Genomic DNA, 16,410 nt, shown 5'->3' on the forward strand with positions numbered 1-16,410 from the left:
CCCCAACCTCTTTCAGGACATTGCCATCCACCAGAAGGTCCTTGGTACCCACAGCAGCCTTGGAGCAACACACCAGCCACCAAACCTCCTGGGATCTGGGAGGGGAATGTGGTAAGGGGTCCACGGGAGGGGACCGGTTGGGCTGAGAAGGATTTTCAGCATGCAGCCACCTCTGGCACAGGGGCTGCAGCATCCTGCACCCAGCCAAGGGCCAGAGAAAGGGGGTTTGCAGGGGGCTCCAGCAGGACCATCCTTGGTCCTGGCCCTGGTCAGCTTAAATCACGTGAAGAAAAACCAGTAACTAAAAGTCTGCTCCAGAGGAGAAACTTCTCAAGACCTTAGTCATCACAAGCCAAACCACTGCTGGGGTACCAAGGGCACTCCCAGACCCCAAGACCCCATGAAGGGACTCTGCCCTCAGCCCCTGCTTGGCAGTCTCAAGTCTGTCGGGTCACCCTTGGGGTGCACTGGGAGGGACAGTACAGGTCAGGCAGCCCCAGGTCACTCCGCTGGCAGTCCCATGGGCCTGGAGACCCCCAGGCAGGAGAGGGACAGATGGTGCGTGGAGCAATGGGTGCCAAGGAAAGCACCAGCCCCTGCTCTGTGCACACTCCCCGTGGTGCCATGCCACAGAGCAAACAGAAAGGTTTCCAGCACATTTTCCCCTCAAACAGCAAAATTCCCATCACGTTTTCCCTCTGGTCACCGCATCTCTTAGGGATGCATTTACGGGAAAGGGGGACTGACGGCTGCAATCCCGAGCAGCCATGTCCCTTGCCAGAAATAGCCGGGTATGGAGATAAGGCTCAGGGGAAGAAAACTTTATAAGGAGAAAACGTTCCCTGAGTTTCTGGCACCTCGGTGTGAACTGCACAGCCCACTCTCCTCCCCCCACTTTTTGGTTTGGTTTTTTTTTTTTTTTTCTTTCTTTTTTTTTTTCTCTCCCCTCTCAACCGGCAGCGTTTCCAGCCCCAGCCCGGGGGCGGCGGCGGCCGGGGCCCCGCCGCTTCTGGGTGGGGGCTGAACCCCCCCACCCCACCCCCCGGCCACTAATTTTTTTTTTTTTTTTTCTTTTTGGGTGGTTATTTTAAATAGGTGGGACCGAAACCGCTCCGTTTCCTGGAAACTTTGTTTTCCCTTTCTTTCCCTCCGCCATCCCCGGCCGCGGGGGTGTGCGCGGCGGCGGTATAAATGGAGCGAGCGGCGGGGCCGGGCGGCGGGCGGTGAGGGGCAGCTCCCCTGGCACCAGGACCAGGACCAGGACCAGGACCAGGACCAGGACCAGGACCAGGACCAGGACCAGGACCAGGACCAGGACCAGGACCAGGACCAGGACCTCCCGCTACCAGCACCAGGACCGCGACATCCCGGTACCGGGCACCATGGCCGAAGGTAAAATAGCAGGACGATCCCCTCCCGCCGGTGCCCGGGGTTTCTGGCCCGCGGGCAGCGCCGACCGGCCGGAGCCCCCCGCCCCCCCGAGCTCCCCCCGCCGCCGCCCCGGCACCTGCGCGGGGGCGCCCGGGAGCGAAGCGCTGCCGCGGCCGGGGCTCGGCGGCACCTTCAGCCGTTAACTGCCCGCTCGTTTTCCTGCGAGCTGGCCCAAGAGCCGCTCACCCAACTCCCAGCTAAAGCAAAGGGCGGTAGGGAATGGGAAAAAAACCTAAAAGAGTGGACGGTGGTGACAAGAAAAGAGCGGTTTCGCGCTGGGTCTGCTCCCTTCCCTCCCTCCACAGCTACAATGCTCTCCGCTGGCCAGAGCGACGCCAGTATTAACAGAATGAAGTTTGGTGCTATTTAAAGCTTTCAGTGCCCTCCGAGATGAGTGTCGACAGCTAGACTGGGAACATGCGCCCACGTCCCAGCCTGGTTTAAGGAGGATTTCTGGAGGCTCAGTCAAAAGTACTGCTTCTGGCCTTCAGAAATCCCTCCACACGGGTGGCTTTTCAGACCTGCACGGGGAGGCAAAGACAACCCTGACCTACCACAGACCTGTCTCCAAAATCCCAGGAAACAGGACTGTGTGATACCGATGGACGCACAGCCCTCTGGGTGAGCGACCATCACTCTGCCCCGGTGCCCAGCAGCACCGTGGGCTGTCCCAGCTCCTGGCACCGCAGCAGCGATGTCAACACAGGTCCCTCAGGTTGGACACTGGCACCACCACCTCCCGGCGTAAAGCTGAGCTGCTACACTCTTACTCCGGTGCGGTGGTGCCTGGGACCCCGCTGCCACCTTCATGCCCTGGTAGCACCGCAGCCCCCTCCCTGCCCATCTCTTGGCACTGCTCAGCTTGGGAAGAAGCACCTGTGGTTCGAACACTCTGCTTTCTGGGTGGCTGGGACAAGGAGGAGCCCCAGTCCTGCTCTCTTAACACGCTTATTTGCAATGAGTTTGGCTCAGCGTCAGCAAGGTTCGCACTCACACAGCTCGTGCGCTGTAGCACGAAGCTGTATTTCTGCTTACAAAGGGGGAGGTGGCAAAGGAAAGGACCTTTCTGTGCTCTGTCCCCAGTCCAGGGTCCCAATAGACCAGCTGGAGGGACCTTGCCCTTATTTATGGACAGCCTCAGCTGTCCACAGCAGCTCCTGCAGCACGGTGAGGGTCGGTGATGAGCCCGACCACCTCCCCTGGATGCACACTACGGTGTCCACATGCCCGGAGAGCCGGGAGTGGCGTTTCCATTTAACTCTGGGAACAGGCAGCCATTTCCACCTGGCACCAGCCCACGGAGGGCTCGGTGACTACCGCTGCTGGCATGCCAGCACGGGGAAAGGCACAGCCAGGGAGAGCTGCAGCACAAGGCCAGCGAGCCCCGCATCGTCCCTCACGAGCCGCCCCGGTCCCTGGCTGGTGCTGAGCTCACTGTGTGCTCTCCTCCACTAAACGCTTTTGTTTATTTTGGCAATTAACCGGTCTGCTGGCAGAGCATTCCAGGGTCACTAGCCTTGAACAATGATAAACGATAGCACATCGCTCCAGCCCAGCACCTGGGCCGGCGAGGACATGGCCGCTGGCTGCCCCGGCACGCAGCCCTGCCTGGGCTGGGAGGCAGAGCAGGGCAGAGCGCCCGAGGCCAGGGAATCAGACACCCTCTTTGTCACCGAATTTACGGTGGATCTCCCCGATTTGTCAGCAGTCGCGGAGCGGTAAATCTGCCCAGAGGGCTGCCCTCAGCCTGGCCGAGGCACAGAACCATCCCTGGCATTCCCCAGGCTCAGGGGTGCTCATTTGGGGCGGGGGCACACAGACAGCAAAACCCAGCCGACGGGCCCCACACCTCCCAGAAAGCAGAGATGAGCCCTGGGCTTTGCTCCAGCGCTGGATGCCATGAGCCGTGGACCTGGCACAGCTCTGGCAGCACATGGTGCCTCTTGCTCCGTGGTGGTACCGTGGAGGGCACAAGAAATATGGCACAGAGCTCGGGCGGGAGGGCAGTGCTTTGCTGCGAGCTCAGCTGACGCCTGGCTGCAGAACCCCTGCCCCGGGGTGCTCCGCTCGCAGCGCAGGATGTGAGCCCAGCCTGCAGAGCCCTCCAGGAGGGATACTCACATCAAGGGAGGACGGGGCAGCTTGGGCAGAGGCGGCTGCCAAACCCCGGCACCGAGGTCCAAAAACCAGCACCGAGGGTGGGGGTAATAGTCCCTTCTGCCCGAATGCGGGGGCTGCGTGTGCGGGGCACGGCTGCACCCCGGGAACGCGCGGCGGAGGGGAAGAGCTGTACACGCTGCTTCCTTTGCAGACCTGGTGCTGGAGACATGGGACCTGCAGTGCGAGCGCAACGGCCGGGAGCACCGGACGGCGGAGATGGGCTGCCAGCAGCTGGTGGTGCGGCGGGGGCAGCCCTTCACCATCACCCTGCACTTCTCGGGCAGAAGCTACGAGGAGGGGGTGGACAAACTCGCCTTCAACGTCGAGACGGGTGAGTGCCACCGTGCCCTGTGCCATGAGAGAGAGCCTGCCCCAGGGCTCGCCCCACGCTCACGAAAAAGATGGGGAAAAACTCTTTATCGGGGAGCATAGTGGTAAGACGAGGGGTAACAGTAACTGAAAGAGGGGAGATTTAGATTAGATATTAGGAAGAAATTCTTTACTGTCAGGGTGACGTGGCACTGGTACAGGTTGCCCAGGGAAGTTGTCAATGCCCCATCCCTGGAGGGGTTCAAGGCCAGGTTGGACGGGGCGTGGAGCAACCTGGGCTGGTGGGAGGTGTCCCTGCCCAGGGCAGGGGGTGGCACTGGGTGATCTTTAAGGTCCCTTCCAACCCAAACCAGTCTACAATTCAGATAAAGAGAATAGGTAGAAAGTCTGCTCCATAACGAGAGCTGAAGGGAAGCGATAAAGAAATAAAACAAAAAGCTGCTGCTGCCTCCTCCTCCTCCCTGGTGCCAAGCCGGACTTGGGGCCAGGCTGGAGCTGCCAACTCACCAGGAAGGGCCAGAGAACCCTCCCGAGTCTCTTGCCCTTCCGAGAAACAGCAGCAAGAGAATCTTTTCAGCCAGAGGGTTTCATGGCGCTTTTGCTGATGGTCTTTTTACCCAGCCACCCCTGCCCCCCCCGCCGTCGCTCAGACGTCCCCGGAGCGGGGTTTGCTCAGGAAACACAAACCCTGGAGAAAGGAAACGCTCCCATTGAGCCCCCCCAGCTCACAGCCCTGCTGCACCCCCACCCCCCTCCCCGAGCGGTGCCGGAGCTGGTACACAGGAGCCGGGCAGGTCCCCGTGGGTCTGCGCTGGGGGCTTCTCCCACTGCTGCCGTAGCCCTGGCGAGAACCCGCTGGGAGTGGCGGGGACAGGGACATTGCTCCCACGGCCAGAGCCAGGCACAGCTGTCGGGAAGGGGCTCAGCCCCCGCCAGATCGGAGCAAAGGGAGAGGAAACTCTTCTTGGGCAAGAGTTATTTTGAGGCTGCAGCGTCCTGCTGAGTCAATCAGGGCAGAACTCAAAGTGAAACTGCACCCGGGTTTCTTCACAGGGTAAAACACTCTTTGCCTTTTCTCCTAAAAGCTCTGACCCCACCACGGCGTGACAAACGCAATCCCAGCACCTCCCCGGCTTCACCCTAAACCGGCATCTCCCCCATCGCCCCCCGTCCCAAAGCAACCATGGTGGGGGTCTGCCCCCCTTCCCCCCGCTCAAACCCACCGGGTTTTTACGAGGTGGTGCTGCACCCCGGGCGATGCCAGCCTGGTTTCACAAGCGAGGAGAAGCCCCGCGGCGCAGCCTCCTGGGGCAAAGGCGCAGGCTGGCAGCGGCTGCCATGGGGCTGGAGCACAGCCCCGGCGCTTGCAGAAAAAGGGCAAAGGTGCTTCTGCTCTGGGTGGCCCCAGCAGGTCCCTCACCGAGGTTGGACCCACAGCCCCATCGGGGCAGGGGCTGCCAGATCTATCCTCCCCAGGACAGCGAGGCTGCGTTGCCACCTCCCGCAGGAAAGAGGGGAACGGCTCTGTACAAAAATAGAGCCCGTGTTTTTAAAGCAGCTGTGTTTGAAGAGCTCTGCTCAGACATCTGAGCCCTGGGGGGATGCCGTGGGCTTTGCAGGCAGGGAGGAAGAGGAGGAGGAGGCGGCAGGCTCCCATGGCTGGCCGTCCCTTCAGCAGCACCAGGCTGACCCTTGCCAAAAGGACACAGTTAGCTCAACCCAACCTCCCCTGAAAGGACAGAGAGGAGAAACTGTGTCACTCGCATGAGTTCATGAGTATTTTTGGTGACTCGCCTGGCGTCCTGCCCACGCTGCGGGCGAAGGCTGGCGGGGGACCAGCCCGGGGCTGTGCTCCCAGGGGTGATGGCGGGGGGGGGGGGGGGGGGGGGAGCAGACCGTTGTGGCACCGCTGCACGGGCTGCCAGCCAGCCCCCCACGGGCACCGGCATTGGCATCACCGCGGCCAGGGCTGGGCGTCACCGCTCCCCGGAGGAGCGGTGTTTGGAGCTGGCTCGGCGCAGGTGGCTTGGCCGCAGCCACGGCAGCTCGGAGGGGCCGGCAGGGATCACGCTGTCCTCGGCTGGACCGCTGCGGCCAGTGATGTCACGGCCAATCGTGGGATGTTTGCAGCAACGCCTGAGGCTGTGCACGCGTAGCAGGGCTCCCACTGAGGGCATCCCGGCGGCGGGGGCTCCGGGATTCGCAGCCAGGGCCCCCCTGCTGCGGCAGGACCGGGCTGTGCGGGCGCAGGGACAATGGCACGGGCACGGGGACTCTGCTCCGAGCGGGAGTGGGTGCAGCTGAGGAGAGGAGACATGGCCCTGGGGTGAGCACCCCCTCTGCTCTCCTGGCCCTGGGGCACCCACGGGGCAAGTTTCTTCCTCCTACCCCTTCCCAAAAGCAAAGGACGTGCCTGAGCTTCCCACAGCTGGGCTGCCCTGTGCCCCAGATATCCAACAAACCAAACAATGAACATTCCTGGGTTGCAAAAGCCAAGGTCCGGGCAGCCGCCGCAGGGCAGAGGGCATGGGAGCACCGCGGGGTTCTCGTGGGGCAGGTCCCCTTCGTGCAACCCCTCATGGCACGGGGCTCCCAGGCCCCCCAGAGCACGGGGAGAGCTGACATCCTCCTTCTTGGCAGGGCCCTGCCCCATCGAAACATCGGGAACCAGGTCCCACTTTGCCGTGACCAACTACCCAGAGGAATCGGGCTGGAGCGCCGTGATCCAGCAGGAGGACGAGGGGTCGCTCTCCATCTCGCTCTGCTCTCCCCCCAACGCCCGTGTCGGCCGCTACAGCCTGACGCTGGAGACCTCCACCGGCTACCAGGGCACCAGCTGCCACATCGGGGACTTTGTTCTGCTCTTTAACGCCTGGCACCCAGGTGAGGCTTTCATCTTCCCGAGACCAGGGGTTCCCAGGGAAGGCGAGCACGAGCCGCCCCCCAGCTCTGCCAGGGCGGAGCATCCCCGCAGGTCTCACACCATGGCAGGTCCCAGGTGCCCCAAGCTCTGCCCTGACCTCAGATCTAAGCAGGAATCCCCACTTTACTTCCACCTTTGCGTGGTTCCCGCAGCAGGTCAGGACCACGAGCACCGTCCCCCACCCCAGGACACACGCAGCCCCTTTGCCAGCGCCCCAAACACCCAGTGACCCATCCACACTGTCCCCACCACACGACACCCCGCAGGAGCTCACCTCTGCAGAGCTGGTGTGAAGCCCTGGGCAGCCTCCAACAGCAACTCCTGTCCAGGAGGCAGGCAGAGGAAAAGTGCCTAATTACCCCTAATTAATTGCCCCCACCTGGCCCAGACCTGCCCACCCCCACCTGCCCCCAGACCCCACTGAGGGCTCAGGGACGAGCTCTGGGCGCTCCCGGGGGTGTCACTGTCCGGGTTAAATTTGGGCAGCCTGACCCAGAAGGGAGGATTGGTGCTGTGGGGTTTAACGACCCTGGGCAAACAATAGCTGGGAATTTCATCTCCGTGTCCTTCCTCTGTCCCGAGGAGCAGCCCTGTGCTGCCCCGCTCCCAGCTCCGTTTCCTGAATCCCAAACACTCCGTGCTGGCTCCACTGAGATAAGGGGCTTGAGGAAGCTTTGCTCGCCCAGGACTGTGCCGAGCACTGGCGCTGGGGATGTGTGTTTTGGGTTTTTTTCTGAAAACATTTCCAGTAAATAGTGATTTTTCCAGGAGTAACTGCTGTGAGAGCAAAATGGCTTCAGCTGCCATCTCAGGCAGTGTTCCTGGTTCTCACTGCTCGCTTCTCCCACCAGGGAAGTTTCCCTTCCTGGGAAAAGACTCCACTCCATAAAACACAAGGGAGGAAAGAAAGGGAGAAACGAGAAAAACTGGAAGAGAAAACCACAAGCCCACTGAAATTTTCCCACCAGCTGAAATCAACCCGAGTTGAAATTCTCCAGCTGCTTTTTCAGATGGGAGCAGTTCCAGCCCCTGTTGTCTCATTTCCCACCAGACCTATCCCCAGTCACTGCCCAGCACGTCCCCAGGGAGGGGGGGGACCCTGAGCCGGGCCGGGGGGCGCGGGGCAGAGCCCCATCCCCACCTCTCGCTCTCCCTGCAGAGGACACGGTTTTCCTCCGAGACGAGGACGAGCGCCGCGAGTACGTGCTGTCCCAGCAGGGACTCATCTACCAGGGCTCCCGCGACTACATCACCTCCACCCCCTGGAACTTTGGCCAGGTGAGCGGGGCATGGTCCCCCAGGACCCCCCCAGGACCCCCAGTTGAACCCAGCCCGTGCAGCCCTGGCAGTGCAGGGCATAGGGGCTGGTGCCACATACGTGTCCCCAGACATGCACCCCAAATGCGGCCAGCACATCGGGGAGGATCCGGCCCCACCATGCAGCCGTGGGACAAACCAACCGAGATCCCATTTCTGAGAGGGGAACGCGCTGGCTTTGAATTGTGGCGGAGCGAGGGGAGCGTTCCTGCACGGTTCCTGGGGGCCCCTGTGGCCACACGCTCCTAATCGGGGCAGCCACACTGCGCTGGGAGCTGGCAGCCGATAACGCGCTCCCCAGCGCCGTGCCGGCCGCGCTGATAAGGCAGTGCCGGTGCCCCGAGCTGCAGCCTCCCACGGCCGTGCTGGGATCCCAGCACTGGGGGAGCCCGGACGCCCTCCCCGAGCTCCGGGCTGTTCCGGAGGGCCTGTGAGGCTGGTGGGAGCGGGGGTGCCTGTGGCCCCTGCAGCATCCGTGCGTCAATTCAGGGAAGGGCTGTGACTCACCCGGTGATGGGAAATAGGTGGTTTTCCCCGGGGGTCAGGTCCCTGCCTGACCCCTGTGCGGCAGCGGCTGCAGGAAGCAGGATCCGGCCCCGGCGCGAGGGCGGGAGCTTACCCTTGGGTTCCGCAGGCTGAGCCTCCGCCGGCCGCAGCACCAGACCCTCGTCACGGTGACAAAAAAAACAGGGAAAGTCACTCAGTGGATGCTGTCTTGGGGAGGGGACCCTGGGGCTGCGTGACCCCACCGTGTGCCCAGCAACGCCACTCGCAGGGGCATCGTGGTGAGCCAGGGAGGGGGGACCGAGGCAGGAGAGACCCCCCTGCACCGTGGGGACCTCACACATCTTTTCTCCCCGGCTCTGTACCAGTTCGAGGATGACATCTTGTCCATCTGCCTCAACCTGCTGGACATAAACCCCAAATTCCTGAGGGACCAGAACCAGGATTGCTCCCGCCGCAATGACCCCGTGTACATCGGCAGGGTGGTGAGCGCCATGGTGAGTCCCATGGGGTTCCGGCCACCAGCGCAGCCGGCAGGGTGTCCCCAAGCTCCCCAGAACCCCACGTCCCATGCAAACACCCCCCTGCTGTCCTCCCCCCTCGGTGAGAGAGAGGTGGCGTTTGCCATTCCCCTCCCAGTTGCACCAGTTTCCTTCGCTGGGGAGTTTCACATCCCCTTTACAACCTTCCCACTATATATATACATATATCGCATATATATAAATATATATATATATAAAAAATATCCTTTTAAGAGGAGAGAAATAGCAGAGGCGGGCACGCACCATCCCGGGAGCAGCCTTTGCTCCCCTCTGGCTGCTGCGCTTTATAACCGCAACCCAAATGCCAGGCGGGAGGACACGCTTCTAAAATCCATCCCCAATTAGCACATCCTGATTACAGCCTCGCCATCCACCCCTGCATCCCGGTGAGCTCTTGCACTGCTCCAGGATGGCTGGCACGTGTGAGCTTTCCTTCCCTCGCCAGCTTTTTCCTGCCCCTCCGTGCCCGGCCATCCCTCCATCACGGCCCCTTCTTGTCTCGTGCCGCAGGTAAATTGTAACGACGAGGACCGGGGGGTGCTGGCGGGGCGGTGGGACAACAATTACGAAGACGGGACGAGCCCCATGGCCTGGATCGGGAGCGTGGATATTCTCAAGAGGTGGAAGAAGTTTGGGTGTCAGCCAGTCAAGTACGGCCAGTGCTGGGTTTTCGCTGCCGTGGCGTGTACCGGTGAGAGCAGACGTGTCCCCCTGTCCCCTTTCCCGGGGTCATCCGTGTCCCCTTCCCATCTCCCACCCCCGCAGCCCACTCCCTGTGCTGCAGCAGGAGGGAACAGGCTGGGACTGATTACAATCAGCCCGCAATGATTGCTTAGCAATTAAGCTCTCTGTTATTCTAATTTGTCGGGAAATAGAGGGGGAAAAAAAATTATAGAAAAGGGCTTTTCAGTTGGCAGAGAGGGAGGTGTTGGACTCAAGGCGCAGGAGAAGGAAAGTGGCTTTTAAGGTCAAGTTTGCAAGAAAGCCATGAATCCACTGAGATCAAAATAATTTCACTGCCACCGAGGCAGTCAAGCTGGGGCAAAAGAGAAGAAAAAATTCCAGGCTCGCTTCTCTTGAGAAAAACACACACACACGCACACTTGCCCTGTGAAGAAACGCTGCCCTTGCGGGGTTGCGCGAGCGCGCATGTGCGTTTCTATATCACAGATCTATGAGGTCCTTTTTTTTTTGAGGAGAGAAAGAGCAGAAAACTAAAGTGGATTTTCCGCAACTCTCAGAAGTTTATAGCCTTCCTTTGAAGCGTTATAACTACCTCCCCATTCCCCAGGGAGCTCCGCTCGCAGTAAAAGGCAGCTGTGAGATTAAATAAGAGGTTGCAGCGCGCTGCTGCCCGTGCACTCCTTCAAAAGCACTCGCAGCCGCTTTTGTGCCTTTTTTCTCCTGCAATATCAAAACCCGACAGACTGTCAGTGCCGCCTGCCACCCGCCTGGCGTGCAGAGTCCCATGGCGACGGCAGGAGCCGGTTTGTCCTGGGGATCGGGCCCTGGGTACCTTTTTTGGGTGGGAAAGAGAAGGCCAAGGAGCCGTGCAAATCTGGGGCTCCGAGGGACAGGAGCCGTGCAAAGCCGGGACCCCGTCTCACCCTGCCCTGCCTCCCCGCAGTCATGCGGTGCCTGGGGATCCCCAGCCGGGTGGTGACCAACTACAACTCAGCTCACGACACCAACGGTAACCTGATCATCGACCGCTACCTCAACGAGACGGGGAAGGAGGACCGGCGCTCCAGGGACATGATCTGGTGAGCGGCGCGGCAGGACCCCAGCCTGCCCACCCCTGGGGCGGCGTTTGCTCCTTCCCCGGAGCCCGGTGGGCGCTGGGGGAGGCTGAAGCCCCTACGTCCTGGCTTCCCTTGCAGGAACTTCCACTGCTGGGTGGAATCCTGGATGGCCCGTCCAGACCTGGCACCCGGCTACGATGGCTGGCAGGCGCTGGACCCGACCCCCCAGGAGAAGAGCGAAGGTACGGCGTGCACCACACGGGTGCTCCATCCCGCCCCCAGCACAGCAGGGTCTCCCCCCGCCATGACCGTGTCTTGCCCCTGTGGTGGCCAAACCTTGGGTGGTGACAGCGGTTCCGTTCCCTGCAGGGGTTTTCTGCTGCGGGCCGGCCCCCGTCAAAGCCATCAGGGAGGGCGACCTGCAGCTGAAGTACGACATCCCCTTCATCTTCGCGGAGGTGAACGCCGACGTGGTGTACTGGGTGGTGCAGGGCGATGGGACGCAGAAGAAGAGCACCCACTCCTCGGTCGTGGGGAAGAACATCAGCACCAAGAGCGTGGGGAGGGACAGCAGGGAGGACATCACCCACACCTACAAGTACCCGGAGGGTACGGGGCAGCAGAGGGGGCAGAGACACCCTGGGGGGGGGGGGGTGTCGGCTGTTGTGAAACAGAGTGGGGGGAATGATTAATTAATGCAGAAGCTGCACCAGGAGGGCTCCAGGCATCAGGGCAAAGCAGCCCAGACCGTGCCCTCCCCATATTCCCCCTGAGAACCAAATTTTTTTTCCGTGCACCGCAGGGTCTGAAAAGGAGAGAGAAGTTTTTGCGAAGGCAGAGCACGAGACGAGATCGCTCAGGGAGGAGGACGAGGGGCTGCACCTCAAGATCAAGCTGTCGGAGGGCGCGAACAACGGCTGCGACTTCGACGTCTTTGCCGTCATCAACAACAGCACAGACACGGAGCGAGTCTGCCGGCTCATGCTGTGCGCTCGACCCACCAGCTACAACGGCACCGTCGGGCCCCAGTGCGGCATGAAGGACCTGCTGAATGTCACCCTCGAACCCTGGGCAGGTAAGGGACCCGCTGGCGAGCGAGGAGAGGATGCTCCAGTCAGGGCTGGGGTCAGGGCAACCATTTTCCCTGCGTTCGGCTGCATCTCTGGGGTCTGCAGTGAGGCAGGGATGGGTCCCCCCGGCACAGCACCACCGTGGTGTCCGGGGCAGCCCTCGCAGCCGGGGGAAGGAGCCACCACCGCCAGGTCCTGGCTCCACGCTGACAGCATTCCAGAGAGGAAATCCTGTGGCTGCCAGTCGCACACACACCAGCCAAGCAGCAGTAAGAGCTGGGCAGGTCCCATCGGGGGGTCAGCGCGGGGAGCCGGGAGCAGTGGGGAGGGCTGCAGGCACGCACGGAGCCCCCCGCGCAGGGCCTGAGCATCAGCACCAACCTTCCATGAAAACAAGATGTGAGCCAAGGGCTGGATTTTGCTTTCAGCCTTCCCTTCTTCTCTTCTCCAGCCTGGCACTGCCCAGCACTGCAGGGGTTGTATCCCCTCCAGTGGCACCATCACCACGGGTTGGAGGTATCCCCTCCGGTTGTACCATCAGGTCGGCACACACCAGCCTGGTGCAGGGCAGCAATTGGAGGTTTCTGTTTAATCCCATGGAATAACAGCAGCATTAAAGCACAGCCTGGGGCTGGGCGGTGGGAGCAGCCAGCACCCAGAGCCGGCGCCGGGGTGTTTCTCCATCCGGCAGCCCTGTGTTCCCCAACACCCCCGTTCACCAGCGACTGCCTCGAGGGGCAAAGCCCCAGGCGAGCTACGAGCTACGCTGGAAAGTGATGCCTCCCTCCTTCAGGGCTGCGCCCTTATTTATCTACCACTGCGGATTTTTAATCTTTGATGAAAGGCTAAGGAACGTTGCTCAGGCAGGGGGCTGGGAATGCATTTAGAGAGGACGAAAAGTTACTGCCGTTGCATCTGTCGTGCCGAGGGAGCAAGCTGTGCGCATCGCAGGGCTCTCATCCCAGGGCGCTCTGCCGCATCCCTCTCTCCTGCACCCCTCTTTCCTGCATCCCTCTCTTGCTCTTCCACATGCCTCTGCTCCACAAGCCGGAGCTGGGCTCTGCGGCAGGATTTTCCCACAGGCAGGGAGAGCGGGACTGACCCCGGGTCAGCTCCGAGAGCACGGTCCCAGGCTGGTCACCGCGGCACTGGAGCTCTCGACGGCTCCTTCTTGGGTGGGCGCGACATCTCACAGCTTTCACCGCAGAGCTGTCCTGGGGCGGCCCGTTGAACCTTTGTTAGCCTTTGTTACAAATTAGCATTACCGCCTGGTAATTAAACAAGAGTTTTGATTTATGTCAGTTTTCCACAGACCCTTCAGGGCTTGGAAATGCAATACATCTGCTGTCCTGGAACAGCTTAATTCTTAATCTAAGCCAAGATCTGCTCTTCTAATAGGGCCCGTAACAAATGCAGCGCTCGGCGCTCTGCTATTTGTTGAGCTGCATTAAGGGAACACCGAATGTGCCCACTCTTGCTGTCACAAAGGGAATTGGGACGCTGCCTTTGCTCACGCTGGCACCCCATCCCTGTGGTGTCGGCACTGGCGGGTACCAGCATCTGCGAGTGCCTGTAGAGATGCTTTGGAGCCTTCTGCTGTGGGGCTGGATGGGGTCGGTGGGGGCCAAGCCCTGCTGGACTTTAAGGTCTTCAACGTTCCCGTCCACAAGTTAATCCAACATCACTTTCTCTGCAATTTTAATTACAAGCTCCTGAAGATTCTCCCCTCAGCTCCCGCCTGGGAATACACACCCTGGGAATCCCCAGAGTCCCCTTTAGGGAGCCCTTGCACTCTGTGCCGGCGCAGGGAGCCCAGCCGGAGCGGTGCTGAGCCCATTCCTCTCCCCGCAGCCTCAGCCGATGCTCCAGCACTTCACGTCTTGCCCTGGGAACACCAGGCTTCGCTTCCAGCGGTCACGGCCTCTCTGAGGTCCTTTCCCACAACAGCTCGGCAGCTGGTTGCCTTCCTTTCCCCCCTCAGCATGAGACAGCCCAGTCCCTGAGACAGTTTTTGGATAAACGATGCTCAGAGCTGAGCGAGGCCGGCTGTCGGAGCCCCTCCGGGACCCTGGTGCAGGTGCAGCGCCGGGGTCCTGCCCTGGCACGTGGCTCCTTCCCCCGCTGTGTCCTGAATGTCACCTCTGGCCCCTGGTTCTGGAGCTCGGCCAGGCTGTGAGGTCCCCCCCTGCCACCCCAAGGCGGGCGCTCGCAACCCTGTGTCCCTGCAGGGTGGGAGCAGCACCGGCACCCAGCACCCCGAGGACCCAGCCGGGCACAGGGTGACCAGCTGAAGGTGTCTGAGGCTCATTTGGGAAACGTTGGTGATCTGGGGGTTGGTGGCAGCTAAATATAACCCATTTTCTTGGGGAAGCAGTTAGGCAAGACATCCCCCAGACCAGGCTTTCTTGTGGGCGCTCCAGCCGGCAGCTTGTGGTGCCTGCCCACACTGTGGTACCCCTTCCCAGCACGGGTGTCCCCAGCTCCCCCAAGACTTCCCCATCCTGGAGAAGCTCCTGGGGAGCCCAGAACAGCTGGGTGCCATCATGGGGCTGCAGGTGCTGGGCTGGGGAAGGGGCGAGCTCTGACCCCGCTCCGCTTCCCCTTCCAGAAAAGAGAGTGCCCCTGCGGATCCTGTATGAGAATTACAGGGAGAACCTGACCCAGGACAACCTCATCAAGGTGGTGGCTCTCCTGACCGAGTACCAGACTGGCGACGTCATCGTGGCCATCAGGGACGTCTACATCCAGAACCCGGAGATCAAGATCAGGGTAAGGGCTCAGCTGCTCTGTCCCAGGTGGGTTTGGAGGGGACATTTCCCATTCCCAGGGGGTTCCTGCAATCACCCTGGGGTCTCGGTCCCAGTGATCTGAGCCCTGGGGCTGGAGCAACCCCACCACAGCAGGGCTTGTTCCTGCATCTCCGAGCATCCCCAGGGACCTGCCTTGGCCCCGGGGCAGGGGGAGCACCATGGCCCCCAGGCAGGGTGATGCTGGGTCTTCAACTCCATTTGCTTGCAGATTTTAGGGGAGCCGATGCAGAATCGGAAGCTGGTGGCAGAGATCAGCCTGGTGAACCCCCTCGCAGTCCCCCTGAACAACTGCGTGTTCGTGGTGGAGGGCAGCGGTCTCACCGATGGGCAGCAGGTCAAGGAGCTGTAAGAGCTTTTCCTTCCTTAACCCGGCCGTGCCATTGGGAATGGGGTAGGGGTGGATTTTTGTGCCTGGAGCCCCCAGTGGAAGGCAGGCCCATGGCCTGGCTCTGCTACGGGCACAGGGGGAGCTGGGGCTGCAGTGGTCCCCGCGGGGTGCGAGGGGCTCGGAGCATCTCTGGGGAGGGGGGGGGCTGGGCCATGCCAAGGGGGTTCCCTGCTTCCCAGCATCCCAGTGCCGTCCTGCAGCACCGTGGGCACGGGGAGGGTGACAGGTCAGCAGGAGGGAGAGTGGCCGCCCTGCTGACCCCCTGTCCTCCCCCAGCGAGGAGCCCGTGGAACCGCAGGCGGTGGCCAAGTTCAGGTTGGATTTCGTGCCGAGCCAGGCCGGGCTGCGCAAGCTGATGGTGGACTTCGAGAGCGACAAGCTGACGGGGGTGAAGGGCTACCGCAACGTCATCATCGCGCCCCAGCCCAACTGAGCGGCCGCCGCAGCCCCCCCCCCCCGCTGCAGAGACCCTGCCTCCCCTCCTGCTCGGGGGCTCGCCGGCCCCCCACTCGCTTTACCCAAAGACGGTCCCAGCGGTGCAGGGAAGGACAACTGCCGAAGCCCAGCCTGACCCCGACGCAGCGGCCGCGATGCCGTGCTCCTCCGCGGGAGCGCTCGGTGCTGTGGGGAGAGAAGCGACGGCAGCAGGGAGAGGAGAGAGGGGCTGGGGGTGTTCAGGGGTCCCTGCGGCAGCCGCTCGCTTCACTGCCTTTCCCTCACCCCACAGGGTGGCAATGTCCCCGTCCTGCCTGTCCCGGGTGCAGCAGGGACCCCCGAGACCAGCACCGCCGGGCTGGGGCCGGCCCCCTCCTCCTTCTGCAGCGCTGCCAGCCCCGGCCCGCGGAGCGGATTTCATAAATCAAAGAGCAGAACAAACTTCTCCAGCACTGACTGCACCTCCGCCGTGCTCACGCGTGCCGTTACAGTTCTCTGGACGCGATTCAGCAGAGAAAAGATTGTATACTGTGAGCACAAAGCTGTTTATATGCTATATACATATATAACAAATCTATTTATAGCTATATAAATACATACTGCATATAACCCTCCTGCACAGGTAGAGCAGGGTATTCGCTTTCATAACAGTTGCTGTCACTGCACCCGCTGCGCAGTGACGGATGGGACGTTACCTTGACGTGAATTAACTATGCAAGCACCGAATAAAAACTCTATTTTTCACTTTTAAAGCCAGA

The 16,410-nt window shown here is 61.4% G+C and overlaps 2 protein-coding genes across 3 annotated transcripts in view; one reads left to right on the plus strand and one right to left on the minus strand.

Annotated features, from left to right (window-relative positions):
- LOC141750230 (bactericidal permeability-increasing protein-like) overlaps positions 1–16,410 on the minus strand; it is a 63,397-nt gene that overhangs the window by 41,637 nt on the left and 5,350 nt on the right. The window lies entirely within an intron of this gene.
- Positions 964–16,061, plus strand: TGM2 (transglutaminase 2). The gene is made up of 13 exons (XM_074604977.1): positions 964–1,392; positions 3,743–3,922; positions 6,562–6,804; positions 8,004–8,122; positions 9,034–9,162; positions 9,718–9,898; positions 10,835–10,970; positions 11,088–11,191; positions 11,319–11,558; positions 11,752–12,024; positions 14,628–14,788; positions 15,038–15,174; positions 15,494–16,061. Exons 1-13 carry the CDS (start codon positions 1,383–1,385, stop codon positions 15,648–15,650), a joined length of 2,070 nt encoding a protein of 689 aa, XP_074461078.1. The 5' UTR covers positions 964–1,382; the 3' UTR covers positions 15,651–16,061.

The sequence above is a fragment of the Larus michahellis genome, chromosome 12, assembly GCF_964199755.1.
Source record: "Larus michahellis chromosome 12, bLarMic1.1, whole genome shotgun sequence".
Taxonomy (NCBI): domain Eukaryota; kingdom Metazoa; phylum Chordata; class Aves; order Charadriiformes; family Laridae; genus Larus; species Larus michahellis.

Coding starts and splice junctions, on each gene's coding strand:
- TGM2 (XM_074604977.1), top strand. Junction 12,025..14,627: donor CACCCTCGAACCCTGGGCAG/GTAAGGGACCCG, acceptor TTCCCCTTCCAG/AAAAGAGAGTGCCCCTGCGG. Junction 15,175..15,493: donor GGGCAGCAGGTCAAGGAGCT/GTAAGAGCTTTT, acceptor GTCCTCCCCCAG/CGAGGAGCCCGTGGAACCGC.